The sequence below is a fragment of the Ochotona curzoniae genome, unplaced genomic scaffold (assembly GCF_017591425.1).
Source record: "Ochotona curzoniae isolate NIBS_2020 unplaced genomic scaffold, NIBS_Ocur_1.0 scaffold_1852, whole genome shotgun sequence".
Taxonomy (NCBI): Eukaryota; Metazoa; Chordata; class Mammalia; order Lagomorpha; family Ochotonidae; genus Ochotona; species Ochotona curzoniae.
This window is the reverse complement of record NW_024467087.1, coordinates 22,232,547-22,257,404: the sequence shown is the minus strand read 5'-3', so window position 1 is coordinate 22,257,404 and position 24,858 is coordinate 22,232,547. Positions and strand designations below refer to the sequence as shown.

Below are 24,858 nucleotides of genomic sequence, written 5' to 3'. Positions count from 1 at the left end.
TCATAAGCAAAATGTGATGGTGTTAAAGAAGTGAAATGCCTGGAATACTGCAGTCTCTGAAGTACTAAGTCACCAAACAAGCAACTACACAAGGCAAGCATAAGAACTCAATGCATAATAGAGTTGGATTGTTCAATAGTGGGAAAAGAGAAATAAGCTGGCTCTGATGATATAATTGTTTGGCTCGAGATCCTTAGTCTAGTGTGAGAGTTAGACAAGAAAATCAGTGGCTGTAACTTCCAAAATGAGCCACAATAGGGGCCAGGCAACATACAACATATCATGAAAGGGTTGCAGAGGCACACTTAAAAGTCGACCTTGTTACACAACACACTTGGAAAAGGTAATACTGGATCTGAGTTTTAAAGGATGAATAGTAAGTAATCGTGTAGGTAATAGGGAAAGGGGATTACAGTTTTAAGAAACAGCACAGACAAAAATATGGCAGGTGACAGAACATGGCATTTCAAAGGAATTGCAAGCAGAGTAGAATAGTCATAACAATGGAGCACAAGGTATTCTTTCTTGGATGATAGAAAATAGAAAAAATATTTTAGGGCCCAGCGGCGTGGCCTAGTGGCTAAAGTCCTCGCCTTGAAATCCCCGGGATCCCATATGGGCACCAGTTCTAATCCCGGCAGCTCCACTTCCCATCCAGCTCCCTGCTTGAAGCCTGGGAAAGCAGTCGAGGACTGCCCAAAGCCTTGGGACCCTGCACCTGTGTGGGAGACCCGGAAGAAGTTCCTGGTTCCTGGCTTCGGATAGGCGCAGTACCGGCTGTTGCGGCTGCTTGGGGAGTGAATCATCGGACAGAAGATCTTCCTCTCTGTCTCTCCTCCTCTCTGTATATCTGACTTTCCAATAAATAAAATAAATCTTTAAAAAAAAAAAGAAAAGAAAAAGTATTTTAGGACTGATCAACAAAGGTCTGTTATCTTCCTAGGCAGTTTGGCCTTATCCTGATGAATAACAAAAATCAACTGCTGAGTTTTAAACAGGATGTCTGTCTCAGACATGACAGCAGAGAGAAGCAGTTAGTTAAGAGGTGTTATTAGTCACTGGGCCCCAAACCATGGTACTGAATTGGGTTAAGTAAATGTACAGATGCAGAAGAGACAGACCAGAGATCCAATTAAGAGAAATGGATGCAGAAGCTACAGCAGAGATCACAGAATGGTTTCCAATTCCATACTTGATTATGTAAATGCTGGTACAATTCATCATAAAGAACACAAGAGGAAAAATACATGCTTTTCACTTTTGTTTTACTTGTAGTTGTGTGTTAGGAGAGGAGAGTGTTGGAGGTAGCCAAGGGTGTGTGGATGAGGGATGCTCAGTTTGGGACATACTGAATTTTAAGATGCTTGTGTCTCAACCAAGTGGTTTGATGAACCTAAGCGGTAGATTCACGGACAAAGACTTATAAGTTAGGGTAAATAGTATAAAAACAGGTATAGAGAGAGATCCTTTGGAAGTATAATGATTTGAAAGATAGGAAAGAAAAGTTAAAAAAAGAAAAAGGCAGGTGGAAAAAATGGTGCCACAGAATATAAGGAAGGAAAGAATTACACTTAGGTAGGATAGGGAAACAGTGTAAAACATTAAAGCAGCCTGCGAAATGTCTGCTGGATCTGGCAATACACAGAGGGAAGGGGATGAGTCAAGCTGCTGCAGGTATAGTAGTGAATGGGAAGTGACTAATTGGGACATCAAGAAGCTGGGATGGGAAACACGATACTTACTTCAAGAATCTTAGAATTAAGACAAGAGAAAACAATAGGCAGGGGGTTAGAATAGCAGTAGTTAGAAGGTGGACATAAGAACAAAAAAGGACAGAGGAAGGTGGAAGACACTTAAATATAAACTGGGAGCAAGTCGCAACTCTGGATTTTATGGATTTTTTGACATTGATGATGGCTGCCACTTCAACGATGATTTTTACTTACTTCTTGGTTAGGAATCCAGAGAGCTGACATTGTCAGGTATGAATTATGAGTCTTCAATTCATCCCCTTCAATTTCCAAAATTACTATCTAGCCCATAAACTATTAAGTGACATGTATCATAAAGTATTATGCCTTGGATTTAATATAACTTGATCTTTAAAAAACTCATTAGATTAATTTCTTCCTCTGGCAATGGAATCAATGCTCTCTTCCCAAATTGGGTATCTGACCTAGTCCTGAAATGACTTTCATAAATACTGCCAATAAGTCTTTCATATAAGACAAATACTCCCGGAATAGATCAAAAAGGTTACTCCATTAATACAAAAATCTTTCTAGACACTGTCACTTACCTAAAATGCTCTCAACTACTATGCAACATGTTAACGTATTAGCAAGTACTGATTTCGAGAATTCAAACTTCAAAAAAAAAAAAAAAACTTTAGATAATGGAAAGAGATTTTGGTAAAATAGTAATTTGATGGAATCTCATCCTAATTAAAAGGAAAGATAAATTCATTCTGTCAAAGTCATTCTCTTCTGATCTATTGGTCTAATGTACGCACCCTCCACAGTGTACTGAAAATAGTTTGGAGAAAGGAAAAGTTTATTTGTGTAAGAGATTAGCAGCCACAGAAACAGTAAAAAATTTTAGATTAAAAAGTCTGATTGCTGGGGCTAGCCCCATGGCTCAACAGCCTAATCTTCCACTCTATAACACCAGCACCCCATACGGGCACCGGTTCTAGTCCCAGCAGCTCCACTTCCCATCCAGCTCCCTGCTTGTGGCCTGGGAAAGCAGTGGAGGACAGCCCAAAGCCTTGGGACCCTGCACCCACATGGGAAACCCAGAAGAGACTCCTGACTTCAGCTCAGCCCTAGCCATTATGGCTACTTGAGGAATGAAGCAGCAGATGGAAGAACTTCTCTCTCTATCCCTCCTTTTCTCTGTAAATCTGCCTTTCAAATAAACAAATATATATTTTTGAAAAGTGGCATTGCCAAAAAAAAAATCTAATTATTAGTTTTGCATTCATCAAAAATACTGCTGATCTTCAATTTTCTGTTACTATAGAAACGTTTTCAAATTGAATTGTTAGCGTGGAATTGAAAGGGTAAGATACACATTTACAATTATGATTCCCTTTAAAATTCAATAAAGTCAAGATTTTTCTTTGTAAGAAACAATGTTTCAGAATCATATTCTTATGTGACATCCTATTATATCTTTTGGATTTATAAGCAAACTGAAATATATCACATAAACTTGAGAAGATACTTATAACTCAGTGTCACTCACACATATCTCATTTTCAAAGATAAATATGATTATTACCAATAACACAAAAGTAGCTACCGGGGTTTAAAAACAAAAGGAGAGGAGGGAGATGAGCCCAAGAAAATTTAATATTACCTGTCTAAACAAAGAAATAAAATGCTAAACTCTTAAAAAAAATCTGTCAATATAAGAATGCTTCTAGAAAAAATACATGAAAGTGAAGATGGTTTGTTTTATATTAAATGTAAGGCATATTCTTGATATGTTAATAAATAAGTTCCTAACAGATTCCCCTTAATACTCAACTGTATAATTTTTTTTAGAAGGGGAAACTTAACCACTAAAAAAAATGAATAGCAGGATTTTAAAGCCTCCACCATGAAATGAAGAAACAGACACCAGAAGTTAAGCAACTTGGCCAAAGTCACATGGCAGCTGATGTTGGACATTCACATGGCTTAAACTGGGTATTCCAGGGAAAAATCACCAGCTAGGTTGCTAAATTGCCTTATGTAGTCTAATGCGGATTTGAAACTATGTATGAATTAAGAGCTTCAGGTATTTTCAGGTCATCCAACAGATATACTGCCCAAACTCCTACTTTGGTTCAGATCAACAGCTCAGTGTTGATTTGGTTGCAATGTAAACCTATTATTCACAAATATTAAACATCAGCTTCAATTTATGAGTTGGGAAAAATACATGAAGAGATACTATGAAACTTTACTAGAAAATATTCTGCATCAGTGGTTCCCTAAGAACCTATATACTTAAACACACACACACATACACACACACACACACACACACACACACCCTTCACTATAGACCTACTGAGTTAAATCTTTTAGAGATGGGGCCTGGCTTGGGTATTTTTGAAACACACTTCCCACACTTCCCAGGTAATGATTCTGTAACCAGCCTAGACTCAGGTGGGGTCCTCTATGGGCCATTCTTATAGACAGAGGACTACACAGAGAACATTTTAGAAATAATTTAGTCCTATTTTTCCCTTTGAAAGAAATTGCCACTGTGTATAAAAAAATCTTGACTTTAATCAATGGGAAACAATTTGAGCAGATTTTATTAAGAAATAAAAGAATCTTTATTGTTTTAGAAGCAATGTTGAGCAAACAGGCAAATATCTAAAGAGAGATATCATACATAGACTAGTGGTTTAAACATTTGAGGAAAAAAACATGGAAAATATTTACATGGACCAGTTTCTTCATACAAATGCTAAGACATGAAAAATACCCCAAATCAAATAGTGTCACCACCAAGATGGAAACCCAATAAAACAAAAACCAGAAGATACAATGAACATGTGGCTGTGGTAAATAATAGTATAAATAGCACTAATAAACTGGCCCATGTAAAATACAAAAATTTTCACTGAAGTCAGATTTTCAATAAAACAGTGTTTATTAGAGGTATTTTAATATTAGATGTATAATCTAAATGTAGAAACTTGTAATAACAACAACAGCATTAAACCAGTGCTACCCACTGTGCTTCTAATATTGTTTTTAAAAGCCACTGTATTTTAAATCATGAGAAATATCTAAAGCCCAAGTTCTTATAGGCATCATCCATTTTTATAGTTACATTGAAACACAATTTAAATAAAAAGTCTTTTTAAAAAATCAGATTTATATTTAGTCATTACAAAATGTATTAAACTGGAAATGCAGCTCAAGGTAGCTCTAACAGCAGGGTTAGACAAGAATCTGATTCTGAACCAGTAATGTTTCAAGGCTAAAGAGAGAACTAATTTAAGTGAAAGAAAATATTTATCATACCAGTATAAATCAAAAGACAGTTATAGACATACACATGCTACCATGCAATTGCCTATATATCCATGAGTATGTGTGTGTGTATTGATGCACTCAACATCTGAATTTTGGAACCCACATATCCCTCATTTTCTACTGAATAGAAGGCATATACTAATTTCCCTCCAAAAAAACATAGCAACCTTCCATTTGGCTGCATATTACCAATCTTTAAATATATGTTCAGCCATTAAAAAGCATCTCCTAGAAGCTTTAAGAAATACTAGCTATGTTAACTAATAAGCTGAAATATTTTTGCTTTCTCATACAAACGTTAGTTACTGCATGGTGAATGAACAATTGGTGCATCTCTAACAGCATTAAGACTGAATATAAAGAGTACATGAATTAACAATGACTCTATCATAATAAACAATAATAATGTAAGCTTTGATTAGCACATAACCATTTAAATGTAAAAGCCAAACTAATAAATGCTATGGCAATCAATGCAAATTAAAACATAGAACAACTTTTTAATGAACTATGGTAAGACCAAGGCTTGAGTTAGAGCAAGTTATTTTGTAAGTGTAAGGGCACTTTTTTATCTAGGTTGTGGGACATACTGGTATTTCTTCATCAAAAAAAAAAAAAAAAGGAAAAATGCATTTACCACCAGCAAGGAATACTGGAATACTTAAGAGAAAACTGCATTAATTTTAGTACTGCATATAGAAGCCAATTTACAGGTACAAAAGACTAATGCCCTCAATTGGCACTGCCTAGCAATTATCATCAAGCACCTAAAAATGGATTAAAATGCCCAGTTGGAACAGTCTTGTGTCTTGCAATTTCAAATAATGAAATATCCAGTTTTTAAAGGATTAAACATTAGCATCTATTCTAAAAATTTTAAAGCCTTGATAACTTTTGTCATTACAGCGACATTAAATACAAGTATATTCAAAAAGCATTAGAAAAGCATTCATTGCTAAGAACATAATACTAGGCCCTGTTCAATCTACCAGCTGTATCTCTCATACGTCAAATATGCAGCAGTGCCAAAGTAGCTGAATTAATCTGCAAGGAAAAAATCACAAAATAATCCAAGAAGAGCAAGTACAAATCCACGACAGAATATGTTCCCCAATTCAACTACATGCAGTGGGAAAAACTCTTTAAAAACTGATTTTTTTTAACTATATTTTCCAGTCAGAAAATATAAAGTGAAAACATGTGATACCAATTCTAGATGGTAAAATAGGACCTACAATCCAGGTCATATGTGCACATGCTTCTTGCTATAAAAATAACAGCTTAAGAGTCCTTGGCTGGGTAAATCAAAATTACATGACAAATCTCCAGTTCATATTTTTAGGGAATTTTTTGTTGAAGTTCAAAGTCCTCCATACCACTCATTCTGAGACAAAAACTACAACTAAAATATACATTAAACAGTATTGTATGTTGGAACTTGTACTTGCTTTATTATTTTGTAACAGAGATCATCATGTGCATTTGTGTTACAGAGTCTGATATCCAGCATAACTTTTTCTTCTGCCAATTAGGTAAGCAATCACTATAACGATAATCAAGCCTGAAAGACCAGCACCAACTATAATTGGTATTAGAATGGTGTCATCATCCAGCGGACACTCCTGGGCTGTAGGTGAGAAAAAGTGTGTAACAAATAATGAGTATAATCAAAAAAGAATGCCCAAAAGTAAAAGAAGCTGATTCAAAAGTCAGAAATGCTCTTAAAAGACCAATCTGAAGTAACTAAGACAGATATATTTTTATGGTAAAGCTACAAAAAATTACAAACTCTTCTACAATTGAAGTCCCAAAACTTATTTGTCCTTTGATTTGTTTGTGTATGTACATGTAGATATTCGTATCTATGAATATCTATGAATGAGCACATAATTTATATTATACCTTATAAATACATATATGTATGTAGATTATATACTTCTTCATATTTTAAGTCCTTTCTAAAGCAAGACTGTTATCAGAAATGAACACAGCTAAGCCAGCCCCATTTCTACATAGCCAGTTACCCTCTCAGTCAATGGTGGAGTGACTGGCTTTGGGGAAATTGAGACTAGAACAGGAAAAGATTTAGAAGGTATCACGGGATTGTAACAATCAGGCCTGCTCTGGATCCTTCAGATTAGTATTCAGCAAGCTATAGCCCATGGGACAAATCTGTACCATGAGCTAATCATGGCTTTCACATTTTTAAATGAGTGGGTGGGGTGACCAAAAGAATACTATTTTGACACATGAGTTACATGCAACTCAAATTTCAGTGGTCATAAACTTTTCTGGAAACACAGCCTTATGCAGATGCATCCATCTTATGCATCCATGCATCACCTAGTGCTTTTCTGGGGCATTGACAGCAGAGCTGAATAGTGATGGACATCACACGCCCCAAATGCTGAAATACTATCTGGACATTTACAGAAAAAGAATTTTTTTTTCAGATCCCTGACCTAGAATAGACAATTTTAGTGGCTGTAAAAATAAAGAAACTGGGACCTCTTACTAATTTGAGTATATTTACTATGTTTCTTACCAACCTAGTCAGGGCTGGCAGCCCATGGGAGCTATGCTTTCTATTTTTAGAAAGTAGTCTGATCCAGTAAGGTCCAATCACGACTCTCCCACCTTACTGCAATTCTATTTTCTCACCCTATACAGCCATATATTGCTTGTGTCTTGTATTTTTCATAAGTACTCATAGCCAAGAACTTAGTCCCAAAAAACAGATTACGCATCAATACCCATATTAAATGTATATTCCCTTGGGTGGTGTTTTTAAATTCTATGTACATAAAAGCTGAAGTTTTAGAATAGAAATAGAGCACAGTTCATCTCTATTAGAGCTGATCAGATAAGCAGGCCTGAACTGATATGAACACCGCAAATGATTTCAAATTCTAAACAGAAAATTGGAACTTAAGATTAGAGTAATAATGCAGGAGAGTTATGTAACAACTCTACCACCAAAAAGGTATTAAAAGATCAAAATAATTGAAGCATTTAAGGAAAACAGACAAAAGAGAAAATGAATTGTTAGAAATATTTTTTTAAATGTGATTAACCTCTCTAGTCAGAAGAGCAGTAGTAGGTGAAGACCCGAATTTGCTTTCTTCTAACCAAGTCAGACTAGGAGTTCAACACTTCTGTAAAAGCAGCTGAATGGCTCACAGCATATTCACTTTTAAACACAGTTTCCACATTTCCTTCCAAAATGTAGAATTAATTGTTCAAAGGGATGTGGATGATTGGAATAATTCTATTCAACAGAGTTGTGATCTGCAAAACCCCTAATTTCTAGCAATTGTTTGAAAAGGACAAGTCACTTAAGGAATCTTATATACTTTTTTCTAAATGCAAATTTCACTCCTGTAATGAAAAATATCTCTTTTATTTTCACACAAATACATTATAATGAGCCCTTTGCTAGGGTTTCATTTTTTTTAAACTGATAAATGCCATTATTAGCTCTGAGTAGATCTTCACAGAGCCTCAATCACACCGGCACATGCTTTAAAACCTCTCCAGATCGTTCTGGCTGGTGAATAACAAACTACACATATTTGAGGCTTAAATGCCAGTCTTTTTCTTTTGTCCTACTAAAAGCATGCCAAACTGCTTTCACACAAGTATGAGAATGTGTCCAGCAAGAAGATGGCCCCAAGAAGGCCAAGTACCATCCTCCTCACAAAAACAGGAGCATCAGTATTTTATGTGAAAGCTCACTTAAAACTTTGACCAGTTTTCAGCTTTAATAACTCTGATGCACACAGGTTTCAAACCAAGAAAGAGTTTGAGAAAAAGGATGAGCCAAACACAGAGTCGCATGCCTCACTCAGGGCCCATGAGAACCTGAGTAAAGAGATTTCATAATTCTCTATTTCAACATATGAATGTTCATGACTCAAAAGAAAGGCCACCTAGCAATCAAAGAAAATAAATCATAAATCAAGTGTTGCTGATTCTTACCTGTAGAATACTTTCCTTCTATCACACTGAAAGGTTGAACCCTTAGATCAAAGGTATTTATCTGAAATGCTTCAGACACTGAGATAGTCTGCTCTTTGTTGCACATGTAAGAACTTCCCAGCGGGGCATCCCAGTAGCTAAGATTGGTGTTTGAAATGCTGAGAACTTTAAAGAAAACAAAGACGTTAGTAACTTCTTCCTACCTCATCAGTATCAAAAATGGAACAGTTCTCAGGGGTTTTAACCGATAATATGGGAGCTGGGGGTAGGGGTGCAGTTGTCTACCCACAAAAAGCAAGTCTTCCCAGCCTAAGTTCCCTCATCTTTCCATACATGTTTCCACAGTCTAACATCTCAGTACCATCCTGAACTACTGTTCAGTATACTTTAAAAATATGGGATGCCAGTCAAGATAGAACCACATAGTGTTAAAGGATACTTTTTTACAAAGCATGTTCTGTTTCATTAAATAAAGCACTGTTTAGTAACAAGACAACTGTGGTTCCTATTCCTCCAGTGCCACCCACACTCCTTTCCCCTAGGCGAATGCTTTGCTTACCAGTTTCATTAACCAACAAGCTGACATTCACTTCCTTCAGATAGAAGCGATTTTCATTTTTCTGTTGGAACAAAGAAGCTTCCAGTTAATCAACAAGCAAAATTAATATTTACAGAAGAAAAGCAATATAGTACCATGACACAAAATAGGAAACCAGGAATTAGAGCTTGGCCAGCTGAATAAACAGAACTAAAAGACAACTCAAAATAGGACAGAAACCTATTTCTTTGCATTTCATTTTCAACTTTAGGACCAGAGATATAGTTCTGGCCACTGTGCAGATCATGACTCATTCACCCCTCAATTCCACTCTTCCTGTCACTTGGATTAAGCAGTAGCCTCTCACCTAGACTCCCAGACTTTAATCCCTACCAGCTTTAATCTTTCCTTTTCATGGCTATTATCCTTTGGAGCCAGTCATTCAAATTATTTGAGTGCTTAGTATACACAAGCTAATATGTCTTACATGTTCAAGGGAGCTAGCAGAATGAACCAGACTTGGATCCTGCCAGCACTGTGTTTGCAATAGGCCAGGGAAGATAAGATAAAACAAATAAATGATCCAACTACAAAGAAAGGGATAAGTCATGAAAATTGCAAGAGAGAAACTACGTCCAACTAGGGGAAATACAAAAGCACTGTCACTACAGGGATAAGGAATTTGAATGGGTTATAATCAGGTGAGGAAAGCAGCAGAAAGGGGAAAGGAAAGTCATCAGAAAATAAGCATAGTCACAGTAGGCTAGCTTACTAGCCTACTAGTGACAATTTAAGAAATTGTTAGTGAGGCCAGCAGTGACAAATCTGGGTTAAAACAACCATCACCTATTATAAATCCCACATAGGCACCAGTTGAGTCCCAGCTGCTCTACTTCTAATCCAGTTCCCTGCTAAGGTACCGAAAAAGCAGAAGATGGCCCAAGTGCTTGGGGTCCATGCAGCCCCCGAGGGAGACTCAGATGAAGCTCCTGGATTCTGACTCACCCAACCCTGGCCATTGTGGCCTTTTGGGGAGTGATTCAGCAGATGGGAGAAATTTCTCTTTCCCTCTCCCTGTAACACTTCAAATAAAGCAATAAAGCTTAAAAAACAATTCCTAGTGCCAAGCCCTATTCTTAAAATCTTATAAACAGGGCCCGGCACGATGGCGCAGTGGTTAAGATCTTCGCCTTGCACACCCGGGATCCCATATGGGCGTCAGTTCTAATCCTGGCAGCCCCGCCTTTCCAATAAAAATAAAATAAATCTTTAAAAAAAAATCTTATAAACAGGGATTCGCTGAACCATGATGGCAGCCCTAGCCAAAGGTGCTATCAAATCTTCACTTTGAGATAGAACAATAGAAGCATGGAGATGGTAAATCATTTCACCCTAAGGCCACACACTTAAATGAGTGGGACTTAAGCCCAGAACTCGGGTTCATTATTGTGGTGCAGCAGCTTAAGCTGCTACCTGCCATACCCGCATCCCATGAATGTCAGTTAGAGTCCTAGCTGCTCTACTTTTGATCAAGCATTCTGCTACCCTGCCTGGGAAAGCAAAAACAGATGGCCCAAATCCTGGGGCCCATGCCACTCCAGTGGGAGATTCAGAGTTGCAGGCTCCTAGCTTTGTCCCAAGCCAACTACAGGCATCACAAATATTTTTGAGAGTCACCCAGTAGAGGGTAGGTAGATCCTTGTTTCTCTGTGTGTGTCTTTCTCTGTAAGTCTGGTTTTCATAAAATTTATTTAAAATGCACAGGTCCAGAGAGAGAAAGAGAGAATCTTCCATCCAGTGACTGGTTCACTCCTTAAATGACCACAATGGCCAGAGTTGGGCAGGTCCAAAGTCAGGAACCAGGTGTGTCCTTCACGTCTCCCACATGGGTGCAAGTGCCCAAGGACTTACTCCGCTGCCTTCCCAGGCCATGAACAGGGAGCTGGACTAGAAGTGGAGCAGCCAGGACTTGAACCAGTACACATAAAGAAGGAAAATGCCACAAGTGGTGCCTTTACCTATTACACAGAGTTGGCCCCAATAAAAAGTAAAAAATAAACCCAGAAATCCGCTGGTTAACTAAAGGCAGAGAGAGTGAAGAAAGCAAAGCTAGAGATGTGGGCCATACTGTATGAGAGCATGACCTATCCTATTGTAGAGTTTAAGTGTTACCTTGCTGGCAAAACAAAACATGCATAATACAAGATCAATAGATACATAGGTAAACAGGTATATACCTATATTTATCTAAAGGAATTGCGTAATGGAGGCAAGTATGAAGATACACTGCAGTATGCAACTATTTCTAAATAAAAGATGGACTCCCAGCCCAGCGCAGTAGCCTAGTAACTAAAATCCTTGCCTTGTGTGCATCGGGATCCCCTATGGGTGCCGGTTCTAATCCCAATTGTCCCACTTCCCATCCAGTTCCCTGCTTGTGGCCTGGGAAAGCAGTTGAGGATGGCCAAAGCCTTGGACCCTGCATTCGCATGGGAGACCTAGACAAAGTTCATGGCTCCTGGCTTCGGACTGGCTCAGCTCCAGACACTGAGGCCACTTGGGAAGTGAAATCAGCAGACAGAAGGTCTTTCTGTCTCTCCTCCTCTCCATAAATCTAACTTTCCAATAAAAATAAATAAATCTTAAGAAAAAAAAAGATGTACCCCCAATGAAACTGTTAAATATATCTTGACAATAGGATGTTGGATTTTCTATCATTGTCTGTACCTGCAATGCCATGACAATTAAATAGTAGAATGATGAATTTGTGATCATTGTTGAAGGAATATACTATTGTTATAATATAGAGGAAAATAGTTGGGAGGAAGAGTTATGAGGTATGGGGAGGGTGAAAAAGCAAATCTCTGAACCTAACAAACTACATCATGAAAAATAAAAATAAAAATAATATTGCTATGAGGCCAGCGTGATAGCTCAAGTGGCTAATTCTCAGCCTTTGAGCATCATTATCTCACATAGGAGCCAGTCTGTGTCCCAGCTGCTCCACGTCCCATCCAGCTCCCTGCTTGTAGCCTGGGAAGGCAGCGGAAGATGGCTCAAAGAATTGGGGGCCCATGTGGGAGATCCAGAAGTGATGCCTGGCTCCTAGTTTCAGATAGGCTCTGCTCTGGCTGTTGGGGCCTTTTGGGGAGTAAACCAATGAATGGAAGACCTTTCTCTCTGTGTCTGTAAATCGGCCTTTCAAAAAAAAAAAAAAAATCTTAACAGAGTTCTGATGTAGGCCAACCTCAGTAGTGTTTAGGCAGAACTTCAATGTTGGTTTTTATTTGTGTTTCCCTGATAGTTAAGGAGCCTGAGCATTTTTTTCATATGTTTGATAGCCATTTGAATTTGTTCTTTTGAAAGACTTCTGGTTATTTACTTTGCCCAATTCTTCATGGGGTTGTTTGTTTTTCTGTCATTGAGTTTCTGAAGCGCTTTGTAGATCCTGGATATCGGTCCCCTATCAGCTGTGTGTTGTGCAAAGATTTTCTCCCATTCTTTTGGTTGCTTCTTCACTTTGTTGACCATCTCCTTTGTTGTACAGAAACTTTTTATTTTGATGTAGTCCCATTTGTTTATTTTGGCTTTGACTGACTACTTTTGGTGACTTTTCTAAGAAAACAAAAAACCAAACATGCTATGCATTTCCCAAAACTCTGATGATATTGCAAGTTTCCTTACTTTTTCAAAATGCCCATATAATGGTCAAAATGTCACCATTTTGGGTTACATCTTAAACTGGCATCCCAGGAGGTGTTGTGGCATAGGAAGCTAAGCCTCTGCCTGTGACAGCATCCCATATGGGCATCTGTTCATGTTCTGGCTGTTCCAATTTCAATCTAGCCCCCTGCCTATGCTCCTGGGAAAGCAGTAGAAGCCTGCCAAAATGCTTGGGTCCGTGCATCCATGTGGGAGACATGGAAGAAGTTTCAGGCTCCTAGCCTGAGCCTAGTCCAACTCCAGATGTTGTGGCCATTTGGGGAGTGAACCAGAGGATGGAAGAGTCTCATTCTCTGTTGCTCCCCTCTCTAATTCTGGGTTTCAAATAACTAAAGTATGCCAAGCATTTAACTAGTGTAATTAGCATAATTAGTTCCAAGTTTCTGACTTAGTCCTGGGCATAGTGCACTGACTTAGTCCTTGGGTATAGTGGCTAACTAGGGAGCAAACTAGTAGATGAAAGATATCTCTGTTGTACCTTCCAAATAAATAAATACATCTTTTTTGGAGAATCAAGATAGTGGGACAGGGTAAGGACACATTTAAACAGATGCAGAAACATTATCCAGCATGAAGCAGAGAGGGAACATTCCAGGAAACAGGAGAGGACAGATCGACAACAGAGGGGCACCTGGACAATGACAGAAACAGGAAAGCAGTGGAGACAATGGTGTGAAGTTGCAGTGACCAGATAACCCAGTGGCATTCAGCGAGCAGTGATCTGAACACCAGCTGCTACAGCTCCACCAACAGCCAGGTGGGAAGGAGAGTTTATCAGGAGCTCAGGAAGTGACACACAGAAAGAATTGCCTATCCTTCTGGTTTGTTTGATTTGACCAGGAGCAGAGACAGAGCAGCAGATCCCAAACTGGTGGAGCGGGAACAGGGTGGATTTCACAGCCCAGACTCCCACTAGAACTGAATCGGGTGCCATTCTGTGTAGGAAGGCAAAGGCTATGCCACAGGACTGTGCATGCACCAAGCTGGGAGTGAGCTCATTCAGTGCATTGCAACAACGTGGCATCCTATAGGTTCCACCCAAAATACGTCCAAGGTAGCCCCCAGACCTAACGGCACAAGGGGCACATCAGGCACCATTTTGCACACAATGCCAAAGGTTTGGAGACTACAGGGACAACAAAGAGCTGTGCATGCGCTGAGCTGGAAGTGAACTCACTAAGCTCAGTGCATTGCACTGGTCTCACACAGAAAATGATACCGAACCCAGAGCAGTAACCTAGCAGCTAAAATCTTTGTCTTACACATGCCAGGATCCCATATGGGCACCAATTCATGTCCTGACCACCCCAATTCCCGTCCAGTTCCCTGTTTCTGACCTGGGAAAGTGGTCGAGGATGGCCCAAAGCCTTGGGACCTTGCACAAGCTCGGGAGACACAGAAGAAGTTCCTATCTCCTAGCTTTGGATTGGCTCAACTTCAGCCATTGCAGTCAGTTGGGGAGTGAGTTACTGGATGGAAGATCTTCCTCTCTGTCTCTCCTTCTCTCTGTATATCTGACTTTCCAATGAAAATAAATAGTTCTTTTAAAAAAAGAAAATAATACTAACTTTAGCATCCTATGATTCAAAATAGGTCTGCGTGGCCCTCAGACCTAGCAGCAAGCAAGATCAGCACCAACAACAACCTAGCTATTTAGGACATCTGGTGTCCCCCTAATCCTGGGAACTGCTCGAACCAGAAATGGAAGAAGGTTGTACAGACAATAGTGGAGCCTCAGTACAGTATTACAGGAGGTAGAGTGGTGAGCCAGGAGCTGGGGCTACAGAGACCAGGTTGGAAGTCCAAGATAAGAACCTAGACCTGGAACTCGCTGGAGGGAGTGGCACAAGAGGCTGCAAACAAAGAGCAGTGTAACAACCACAGTAAGTAAAACTGAGTTGTAGACCTGAGGGTGACACAACTTAGAAACCAGCCTTAAGGAGAAGAATGTGCTAACCAGAAGTACAATGACCAAGAGCAAAAGAGACACAAAGCACAATGGAATTACTGAAGACTCCTCTGCAAAGTAGCAAAACCTCTGCCAACCTTAGAATTAACTGAGGAATACATCAAGAAAATGGAGGATAAAGAATTCAAAAAACTCTTTTAAAAGCTTATCAACAATGAGAAGCACATACAAGAGTTAAAGGAATTTAAGGAGTATGTCACACAGGAAATAGCAACGCTGGAACAAAATCAAGCTGAATTATTGGAAATGGAGGACGCAATAGAGCAAATTAAAAATTCACTGGAAAGGCTCCATAATAGAATGAATGAGGCAGAAGGAAAAATCTCAGAACTGGAAGATATTTTTTGTCTCTATAACTCTGCCTTTCAGATTAAAAAATAAGATCTTCAAAATTTTCATAGACATGGAAATAAAAAAGAAAAAAGTAATAAATGTTAGTATTATTTCTGACACTATCACAAATAGTATGGTTTCTAAAAGGATTAAGATATTATTCTAAACATAAGAGTTGTCCAAGCAGTAATGGAGAATCATTATCATACAAATTAATTATATGCATTACCTCAGACAGGTTGTTTTTAGATGAGTTAATTCTTGCTCCTACACTAGAATCTATATAGTGGCAGAAGGGCTACTCAAGGTGGGCAATCATAACAGTGTCCAGTCCCCAGAACATCAAGCCAACTCTGGGATGACCAGGGATCAGTGGACTACCTTCTAAAATTAAGTAGTGTTGGGATCGAAAATAAGATTAAATAGCCACTCCCCTATATACATAAAAAACTGTTTCTTGGATGCATTTTCTAAGAAAATCTAAATTGTAAAAAAAATAAATAAAATTTGTTACTCACCACAGCAAAGACAAAGTCAAGATACTTAATGATGCTGTCATTCAGCCTAAGTTGAGCAGTTTGAGGAGAGCAGCTGCCACTGGAGCCAGTTGAGTTGGGATTGACATTAATAACCGAAGAAACCTTCAGGGAAAAAGGGGTGGAAAGGTGCATATTAACTACACAAGTTGACAGTAAAGCCTTAGAGTCTAATAAAACCAACTTTGGTGAAGACAAAACCCTTTGCTAAGATAGTTAAATTTATGGTATCTTATTTCCAGATTAAAAAATAAATAAGTCAGCACCGGTCCTCAAGCCATGACTTGGATTACTGAAAACAGTATCTTGAAATTATTTTACAGCAAAAATTAAAGGATAGAGGGGAGATTGAAGAAGTGAGGAAAGTATGGTTATCAGAACCATTATCTATAGAGCTCAGTACAATGACTCAATTAGCTAATCTTCCACCTGCAAGTGCCAGCACCTCACATGGGTGCCAGTTCATCTCTTCACTGCCCCACTTCCCATCCAGCTCCCTGCTTGTGGCCTGGGAAAGTGGCAGAGGACAGCCCAAAACCTTGGGACCCTGTACCCATGTGGGAGACCAGGAACAATCTCGTGGCTCCTGGCTGCTGGCTTCATATTGGCTCAGCTCCAGCCACTCTGGCCATTTAGGGAACCAGCAGATGGAAGATCTTTCTGTCTGTGTCTCTCCTCTCTCTGCCTTTCAAATCAAACTAAATTTAAAAATCTTAAAAACAGAATTGTTATCCACAAAATCTGTCCTCTTCATATAAATAGAATTTTTGCTTTAAAAAAAAAAAGGACAACAGGGAAGTGTTTCTCAGCAACACGAAAAATGAAAACACATACTTTTATGGAGCACAAGAGCCATTTGTCTAGCTTGTTTAAGTCACAGGATCCTGGAAATCAGATTATTTTTTTCAGTAGCACTCCCTCTACAGTGTAAATTGAGGCTGGGAAGTACCACTGTGTACTTTAGTTTATTGATATGCTATCACTACAGAAACAGATATTCCCACTGTTCCTGTGTACCGAGGTACAGTGTATTTCAGATCAAAGTGTGACTGAGTTATACTTTAAACTACCTAACATCAATATCAACTGTTTATATGCTGATCTTCTAATGGTAAATAGAATGAAACCCCAAGACTCCTTTAAACTGCCATGATTTCTGCCAGGCAAGAAAATACATTGAAAGCTGTATTAAATTTTCATAATGGTAATTAACTCCAAACTAATTAAAATTCAGCAAGTAGATACCAAATCTCCACTTAAAACTGAGCCATTTCTGTTGGGCTGGCAGTATAACATACAGTATTGAAAAGAAATAGCAAAAGGATGCGACGATTCAGAAGACACACCTTGTCCTGAGTGATGTTCAGCTGCAGCCCCATGGTAGCCAGAAGACAAGTACCGTTGCTATTATGAACCGAATAGGTTCCAACCCCTGGTTTTTCCTTTGGAGTGGGAGTTGTAGTAGAAGACGGCACAGTGGTCTGGGTGACAGGTGTCACTGTAGTAGAAGGTTTGTCTTTATCACACAGAAACTCTAAAACAAGCGAGAATAAAATAAACTAGAATGAACTTTTTCTTAATTGGTAAGGCCGAGGCAGAGTAAAATATTTCTCAGGATCAAAATTCAAGAGGGCTCTACTAATGGGAAAGAATACCTTGTTAGTATAATTTTCAACTAAATGAGACAGTTTCTCAAACTGCTGCTTCATATCCGAAAGATGTCTGCATTATAATACACCAGACAGACTTGGGACACATTGAAATGTTTTATTTACTCAGGCATGGCTGCATGCTCATCCCAAAGAATTTCACCTGCCTCTGGTGTAAAATTCAGGGATGTAAGGCAGTAAACATTTCATTCCTACCAATCCTGTGCCTTCTGCCATCCCACATACAACCATTATAAAAAGAAGAAAGCTATCTAATAGGAAAGAGTTCAGAAATCAGTAAAAGATTTATAAATTAAAGAATCTTATTTGTATACTCTCTAAAACAGGGGGGGAGGGGAAGTATTTTAATCTCTAGTGGCTAAAGTCCTCACCTTGTATGTTCCGGGTTCCCATATGGGCACCACTCCATATCCCAGCTACTCCACTTCCCATCCAGCTCCCTGCCTGTGGCCTGGGAAAGCAGTAGAAGATGGCCCAAAGCCTTGGGACCCTGCACCCACATGGGAGACCCGGAAGAGGCTCCTGACTCCTGGTTTAGGACTGGCTCAGCTCCAGCCATTGCAGCCACTATGGGAGTGAATCAGCAGATGGGAGATCTTCCTCTCTGACTCCCCTCTCTGTGTATCTGACTTTCCAATAAAAATAAATAGCATCTTTTAAAAAAAAGAAACTGTTAGCAATTTCACAGTATTAGTGAGTGATAAATCTTACATTTCCATAAAGTCATATTGAAGTTATAAAATCAACTTGCAAAATTAAAACACAGAAATCTCATTTCTAAGCCCTGGTCTTAGAACTCCTAAAGAGCTGATGATCCAGCTATAACATCTGTTCAACAATTAGGTTTTATCAGCTAATACAATCTTTTAAAAGGCCATTTCAAAACATGTGCATCATAAACTCTAAATTGATAAGGATTGCTATTATTTACAAAAACTTTAGAGTTCAATGAAAGCCAGGAACAAGTCTTAGTATATAAATGCTTTCAGATAACAACTTCAATAAAATCTACCTGCTATACTCCAAGCTTAAAACAGGACTCAAGTATAGACATACATTCTTTAAGTACTCACCTTTTTTGCTCACTGTGCCATTTTCAACAAAAGCTTGCACAACAACTTCCCAATAGTTCTGCACAACATCATGCCTCTCCAATGTTAATAAACTATTGCATTTAAAGATTTCATTCAAAGGAATTTTAATTTTCACAGAGTCATTAACATTAATAATTCCTATAAAACAAAATTAACAACAGCTTTTGCAAAGAAGGTAACAGAAATCTGATCACATAAACATACATATTTATACTGGCTTTCTTCTCTCAACCTGCCTCATTCCATGCCCAGAGTAACAACACATGACATGTTCCAGGGAGTGACAGATATGAGGCTGAAACTTACAGAATAAGGGGAAAACCAAATGGAGCTAAAGAAGAAATATGAGGAATGCATGTGGTGGTGCAGTGGGTTAAGCTGCTGCCTGCAACACCAGTATCCCAAATGAGTGCCAGTTCAAGACTCAGCTTTACTGCTTCTAATACAACTCCCTGATAATGCACATGGGAAAACAGCAGATGACAGCCCAAGCACTTGGGCCCCTGCCATCTATGTGAGAGATGTTACATCATTGGTTCAGTCCCCAAATAGCCACAACAGTCAGAGCTGGACCAGTCCAAAGACAGGAGCTTCTTTTCAGTCTCCTACAAGGGTGTACAGGTGCAGAGACTGGGGCCATTTGCCAGTGTTTTCCCAAATACATTACCACAGAGGTGAGTTGGAAGTGGAGCAGGCAGAACTCAAACTAGCATCCATATAGATGTCAGCACAACAGGCAGCAGCTTTATGTGCTATGCTACAGCGCTAGGCCACAAAATGTTATTTATTTAATCAAATAAAAGATGAAGCAATTTTTTAAAAGCTGCATTTATTACTGCTAGATAAATGGGGGTATGCGCGTATCTATAATTTTATTCTCTGTAATTTTCTACATTTTGATCATAAAAAGAAAGTTATTCCAATTTTCAGATGCATAAAGTAGTATTTCGAAAGACTGAATTATTTCAAAAACAATTCTTAACAGTCCCTTTAAAAGGGAGACATTTTAGGTTGCCAACAGTTTTAAAAAATCTTATTTCAAAGAAGCTAGCAAAAAAAAAAAAAACAGTTCTGTCTGTTCAAAATAAAAGCAGGGGAGAGAAATATGAACATTTAGATTCCCTTGTTTTTCTATGCACATTTTGCTTTTACTGCTGCTCCCATGGTCCGGAAATTATTACATCAGCCCTTGATTACTGTAACAGCATCTTAACATTGGAATCTTTGCCTGCAGTCTCCTCTCTTCCAAATTAATCCTGCAGATTCTTCTTCATCAACTATTGTCTCTGCTTTTGCTACATCATTCTTTTGCTTGAAAAAAAGAAAAGCTAAAATGGTTCTCCAGTGTCTTTCCCATCAAGTTAAATGTCTTTCCTTGGCTTCCAAGGCACCCTATAATTCAGACATACTGTACTTAGCCAACTGGCTTATCCTCCAGCAGCTCTCCAATTACTACTGCACATGCTATACTTCCCCCTGCTGGAAATATCCTAATCCAAATTCTCCACTTACTCAAATTCTATCATTAGTCACAGTGGCAGTGCACAAGCTGCTTTTTAACCAAGTGTTCTCATTCTTCTAGCACACACGGACTTCTTTCTTTCTCCTAATCAGGACTATTGGTGAGAACATGCTAGAAGCAAGCACAGGAATGCACAGATGGGCCCCCCAAGGACTAGGTGCCACATGCAAAGGTGTACAGTCAGTTAGCCCTCTGTATCGGTGGTTTCCACATGCCTGGGCCCAGTCAATCACAAATAGAAAATACTTTTAATTACATCTGCAGTAAACATGCAGATATAATTAAACAAGCACACATTCTGTCATTATTTCTTAAGCACAATACAACTATTTACATTATATTATTATTGATAAGTATGTATTCTACTGATAAGTAATCTAGAGATTATCTAAATGTATACAGGAAAATGTGTGTGGATTATGTGCAAACACTACACCATTTCCTCACATTATAAAAGATTTATAAACCCTCCGCTGCGTACTTGGGTGCTGGGTGCTGGATGCATGAGCCCCAGGACAAGGGGATGTGACAGGGCCTAGGTCACCTGGCCTGGGTCTTTAGGCCCACCTGTGAGAACTGATCCTCAGTGGAAAAGGCAGAGGCCACTGAGGTCTGCAGAGGACATCTGGTACCACAGTAGAGGAAATAAAACAGAACAAGTTGAACAACTACCCCAGCCAAGCAATGATAGCAAATACCTGGGTGAATGGAGACCTAAGGTCAACTAGTCAGCCAATGCAGCCTCATCCTTGAATTGGCAAGATAGACAGCATTTCGGAACTACTGAAACCACCTGGGCAAAACCCATGAAGCATGTACCACATTGGGACCATGGGTCAATACTGGGTGACCATTCTCCATCCTAGGGTACTGGGGCGGCTGGGAGGCTGGGCATGGCTTCTCCCCTTTATCTGTTTCCTTCCCCCCACAAACAGGAAGGAGAAATAGAAGATTTAGAAACAACGATCACACCCACTTTTCCCTAACCCTCAATCATTCCCACCCTGACCAACTATGTAAACATCACCTAAAATAAAAATAAACCCTCCACTACTCAAAGAGAAACACAAGCAGCAGCAAATATAAAAAATGAGACTGAGTTTAATGTTTACCAATTCTCCATGACTTCGGAACATAACTTAGCTTTGTCTCTCCAATTCTTTCACTAACTCTGAGGCAAGGCAGAGCACATACATATAAGATATAAATACCCCATTAAATATATATACACACATATACACACACACACATACATACATATATACAAAACAGAACACAAAAATACAAGAATATAGAAAAAAAACCCACAATTTTTACATGTGGTATCATATACAGATATACACACCATAGATATGATAGCAAATAACTGTTAAGACAATATCTGCTTTCCAGGGTTGCTATTAAGGGAAATCCCAAAGCCTATGGAATTTTATTATAAAAGTAAAAATAAAACAGAAAAACCAAATAAGCAGAAAAAACTTGACCACATTTTTTAAAAAGGGATTATAGAAAATGCTACAGGTAAGACATCTAGAGTAATATCTAATACAGAGCAAAACACGTGAATAATGACAGCAAATACCACTGTCACAAACACCACTATGCATGGGTGTCAGAGTAAGAGCCAAGGGACTAAAAGCTATGACATTTTCATTCTGGTTAGGAAGACAGGCATAATGATGACTTTTAAACTAGTTACATTTTTATTATCAATAAAAAAGCAAGAGCACATGGCACAAATCCAGTTAATATGGTTACCTTTGTCTTTAGCGCCAGGAAATACTCTGTCATCACTAATGTTGTAGGAAAATGAAATGCTGTCAATCAAATAGTTAGATGCTTTCTTGGTGAAATTCACAGTCCAGGAAAAAGCAGACCCAAACTGCATTGCTATTTTGGGACCATTCTCCTCATCCCCACAAGAGCTTCCCTTATATGTCACATTGCTATATTCTGGAACAACGGATTTCTAAAAGAGAGAGAATTCTGTGAGTAAAAAACAAATAGGCAGCAATGAGCACCAAGCATTTCAGACTGTATCACACATTTCTGGGGCTGGTGTTGGGACACAACAGATTAAGACACCACTTGCTCCCACTTAGGATCCAGTTCCCTGCTAGTGGCCTGGGAAAATCAGCATTAGATGGCTCAAGTGCAGGGGGGCCTCTGCCACTCACAAGAGACCCAAATGAAGTCACTGGCCTGAACCCGGCCCGCTGCTGGCTCCTGTGGCCATTTGGGAGTTGAACCAGCAGAAGGAAGATCTCTCACTGTCCTCTTTCTTATAAGTCTGACTTTCAAAATAAATAAACCTTTAAAAATCTTTTTAAATGAGGCTGTTAATGGGCAAGACTTTCATAAAAAGAAAATTTTAAACAAGAATTGGATTAAGATTTTAATAACAAGCTGCTTTAAAAAGAGGCCAACTTTGGTATATGTGCATACATTTTAAAGATATTACAGAAGTAGTTAGATTTGAACAAATAATGCTCAAATAATCTTCCCAAAGCCAATTCTAAAAACAAATCTTAGAGAGCTAATGAATTAGAATACCCGTTCCAACACTAAACAGAATACGTACAAGTGTTCATGCCCCCCCAAAAAAAACCACCCAGAATTGAAATGTAAGTCAGTTAGCATGAAATCATATTTGAAAAAATGCACCATAGGCATTTTAAATAAGGCAAAATTAAATTCTTACTGCAGAAATCCAAGAAAATTAAAATATTTACTTACTTTAGTTTTGTTGATAGTTTCATAGCTTATGTTGAAATTCATCTGCCAATTTGCATAAAGGCAAGTGGCATTTTTTGAATCGTTCAAATGAAGTTCGAATGCATATGACTGGCTGGCTCCTGCATTTAATGTCAAAAGTAGGATTTTTAAATTGTACCACAGAATATATAAATAACAATTAATTGTATATTTCAAAACAGTAGTAGAAGATTCTGAATGTTCAAAATACACATAAAAAAACAAATGCCTGAGGTGACAGGCCACTTACCCTGATCTAATCCTTACATTTGTATGCATGTACTAAAATGCCATCCTGTAACCCATAAACAAATACAATTATGCTTATATATTTATTTTAAAAACTTCAATCAGCTCTAAAGAGAAGCAAGGTATTTTAATATATGCTATCCTAGTGATTATTTTTCTTTGTAATTTTTAACAAAATTCTTGACAGATAAAGCTTCAAATTAGCTCAGTTCTGGAGGTGGCAGGGCAGTAAACCAGACAGCATGGATGATCTCTCTCTCCCATCTCTCTGTAAAGTCTGCCTTTCAAACAAAAATAAATAAATCTTTAAAAAAAAGAAAAAAACTATTGCTTCTCTCAAAGCACTGATGAAATGTTCCCTGCAAAAATAACGACAGAGCTGATGTTCTGTGGTCTTGACACTTTAAATTTGATAGCAAGCTACAAGATCTAAAGCACCTAGATATCTTCCCCAACTCTTCCTCAGATGTGATCAGAACAGGGGTAGCTCCTCCTAAGCATGTGCATCCTATTACCAAAGAATAGTCATTAGATCTCTAAGAAAAACCTTCCATAAACTGAAATTTCACCTGTTTCACTTTAAAATGTGGTTGATTAGCAAGGCTGATGAATTTTTTGATATGCATTCAAAACTATTTCCTAAATTCTCAATTTGCCACCTCTAAAGAGGCAGAGAAACTTTATAGAGACAGAAAAGCCCTGGGAGTTTTTACACTGAGCCCAAAGACTCAAAACACTAACTCGGAGTGAGGAACCTGGCTGACGAACACAGCAATGTAAGGTAGTGGACAACCACCCAATGATTTTCACTTTCTCACACCATATACAAGGACTAGGCCGTCTTCTCAAGATAACTGCATATCCATTAATGATATATAAGAAATCCAGTGTCATCCACAGGCAGGGACATGTTGCCTATTTGTTTCAAGTTGTACACAGAAGTCTTGTGTTATGCTCTGGAGACCTGTCTTGGGAAGCCTAAAGAACGCACTTAGGCCAAAGCGTGCAGTTACTGGCAAGTGACTAAGCTTATTGGCCAAGGCCCCAAAAGACCATGTGAGACTTATGCAATGTTACAATGACTTTTTTCTGAGTTTAAAATGGGATGGAGCTGTGATCCCAGTCCAGCCCTAACCAACAGTGGTGCTCTGAGAACTCACACTTTTTCAAATCAACTGCAAATCTTCTTATACAGCATATGCTTCTTGTGTTCCAAACTTACAAACAACTAAAGAAAGAAAAGCCCCACATATACTAGAGGAAAACGAAAAAGCTACATAAAATAGTAATAAAATCATTATGTCCCAAACTGAGAGAACTGCAGCTTTATGACGCAGATAGCACAGGTTGTAACTCAGTTATCACCTGACATCAAATTCAAGATTGTCTACCTGGTGGCCCATGAACAGAGGGCTCCAGCACACAGTCCACTCTCTTCACAGCCTTTCTATCT

At 38.6% G+C, this 24,858-nt stretch overlaps 1 protein-coding gene across 3 annotated transcripts in view; it reads right to left on the bottom strand.

Moving 5' to 3' along the window:
* The window catches only part of LAMP2 (lysosomal associated membrane protein 2), a 43,586-nt gene that overhangs the window by 6,509 nt on the left and 12,219 nt on the right, over positions 1-24,858 (bottom strand). For 2 of the 3 annotated variants that reach the window (XM_041000008.1, XM_041000009.1), the window contains exons 2-8: positions 23,139-23,257; positions 22,161-22,371; positions 18,860-19,018; positions 17,463-17,650; positions 16,099-16,221; positions 9,577-9,637; positions 9,018-9,182 (exon numbers count right to left, since the gene is read on the bottom strand). In XM_041000008.1, coding sequence (XP_040855942.1) covers positions 9,018-9,182; positions 9,577-9,637; positions 16,099-16,221; positions 17,463-17,650; positions 18,860-19,018; positions 22,161-22,371; positions 23,139-23,257 — 1,026 coding nt within the window. Of the gene's footprint in view, positions 1-4,311; positions 6,667-9,017; positions 9,183-9,576; positions 9,638-16,098; positions 16,222-17,462; positions 17,651-18,859; positions 19,019-22,160; positions 22,372-23,138; positions 23,258-24,858 lie in introns of those variants that run through there. The other variant, XM_041000010.1, reaches the window with a different exon arrangement.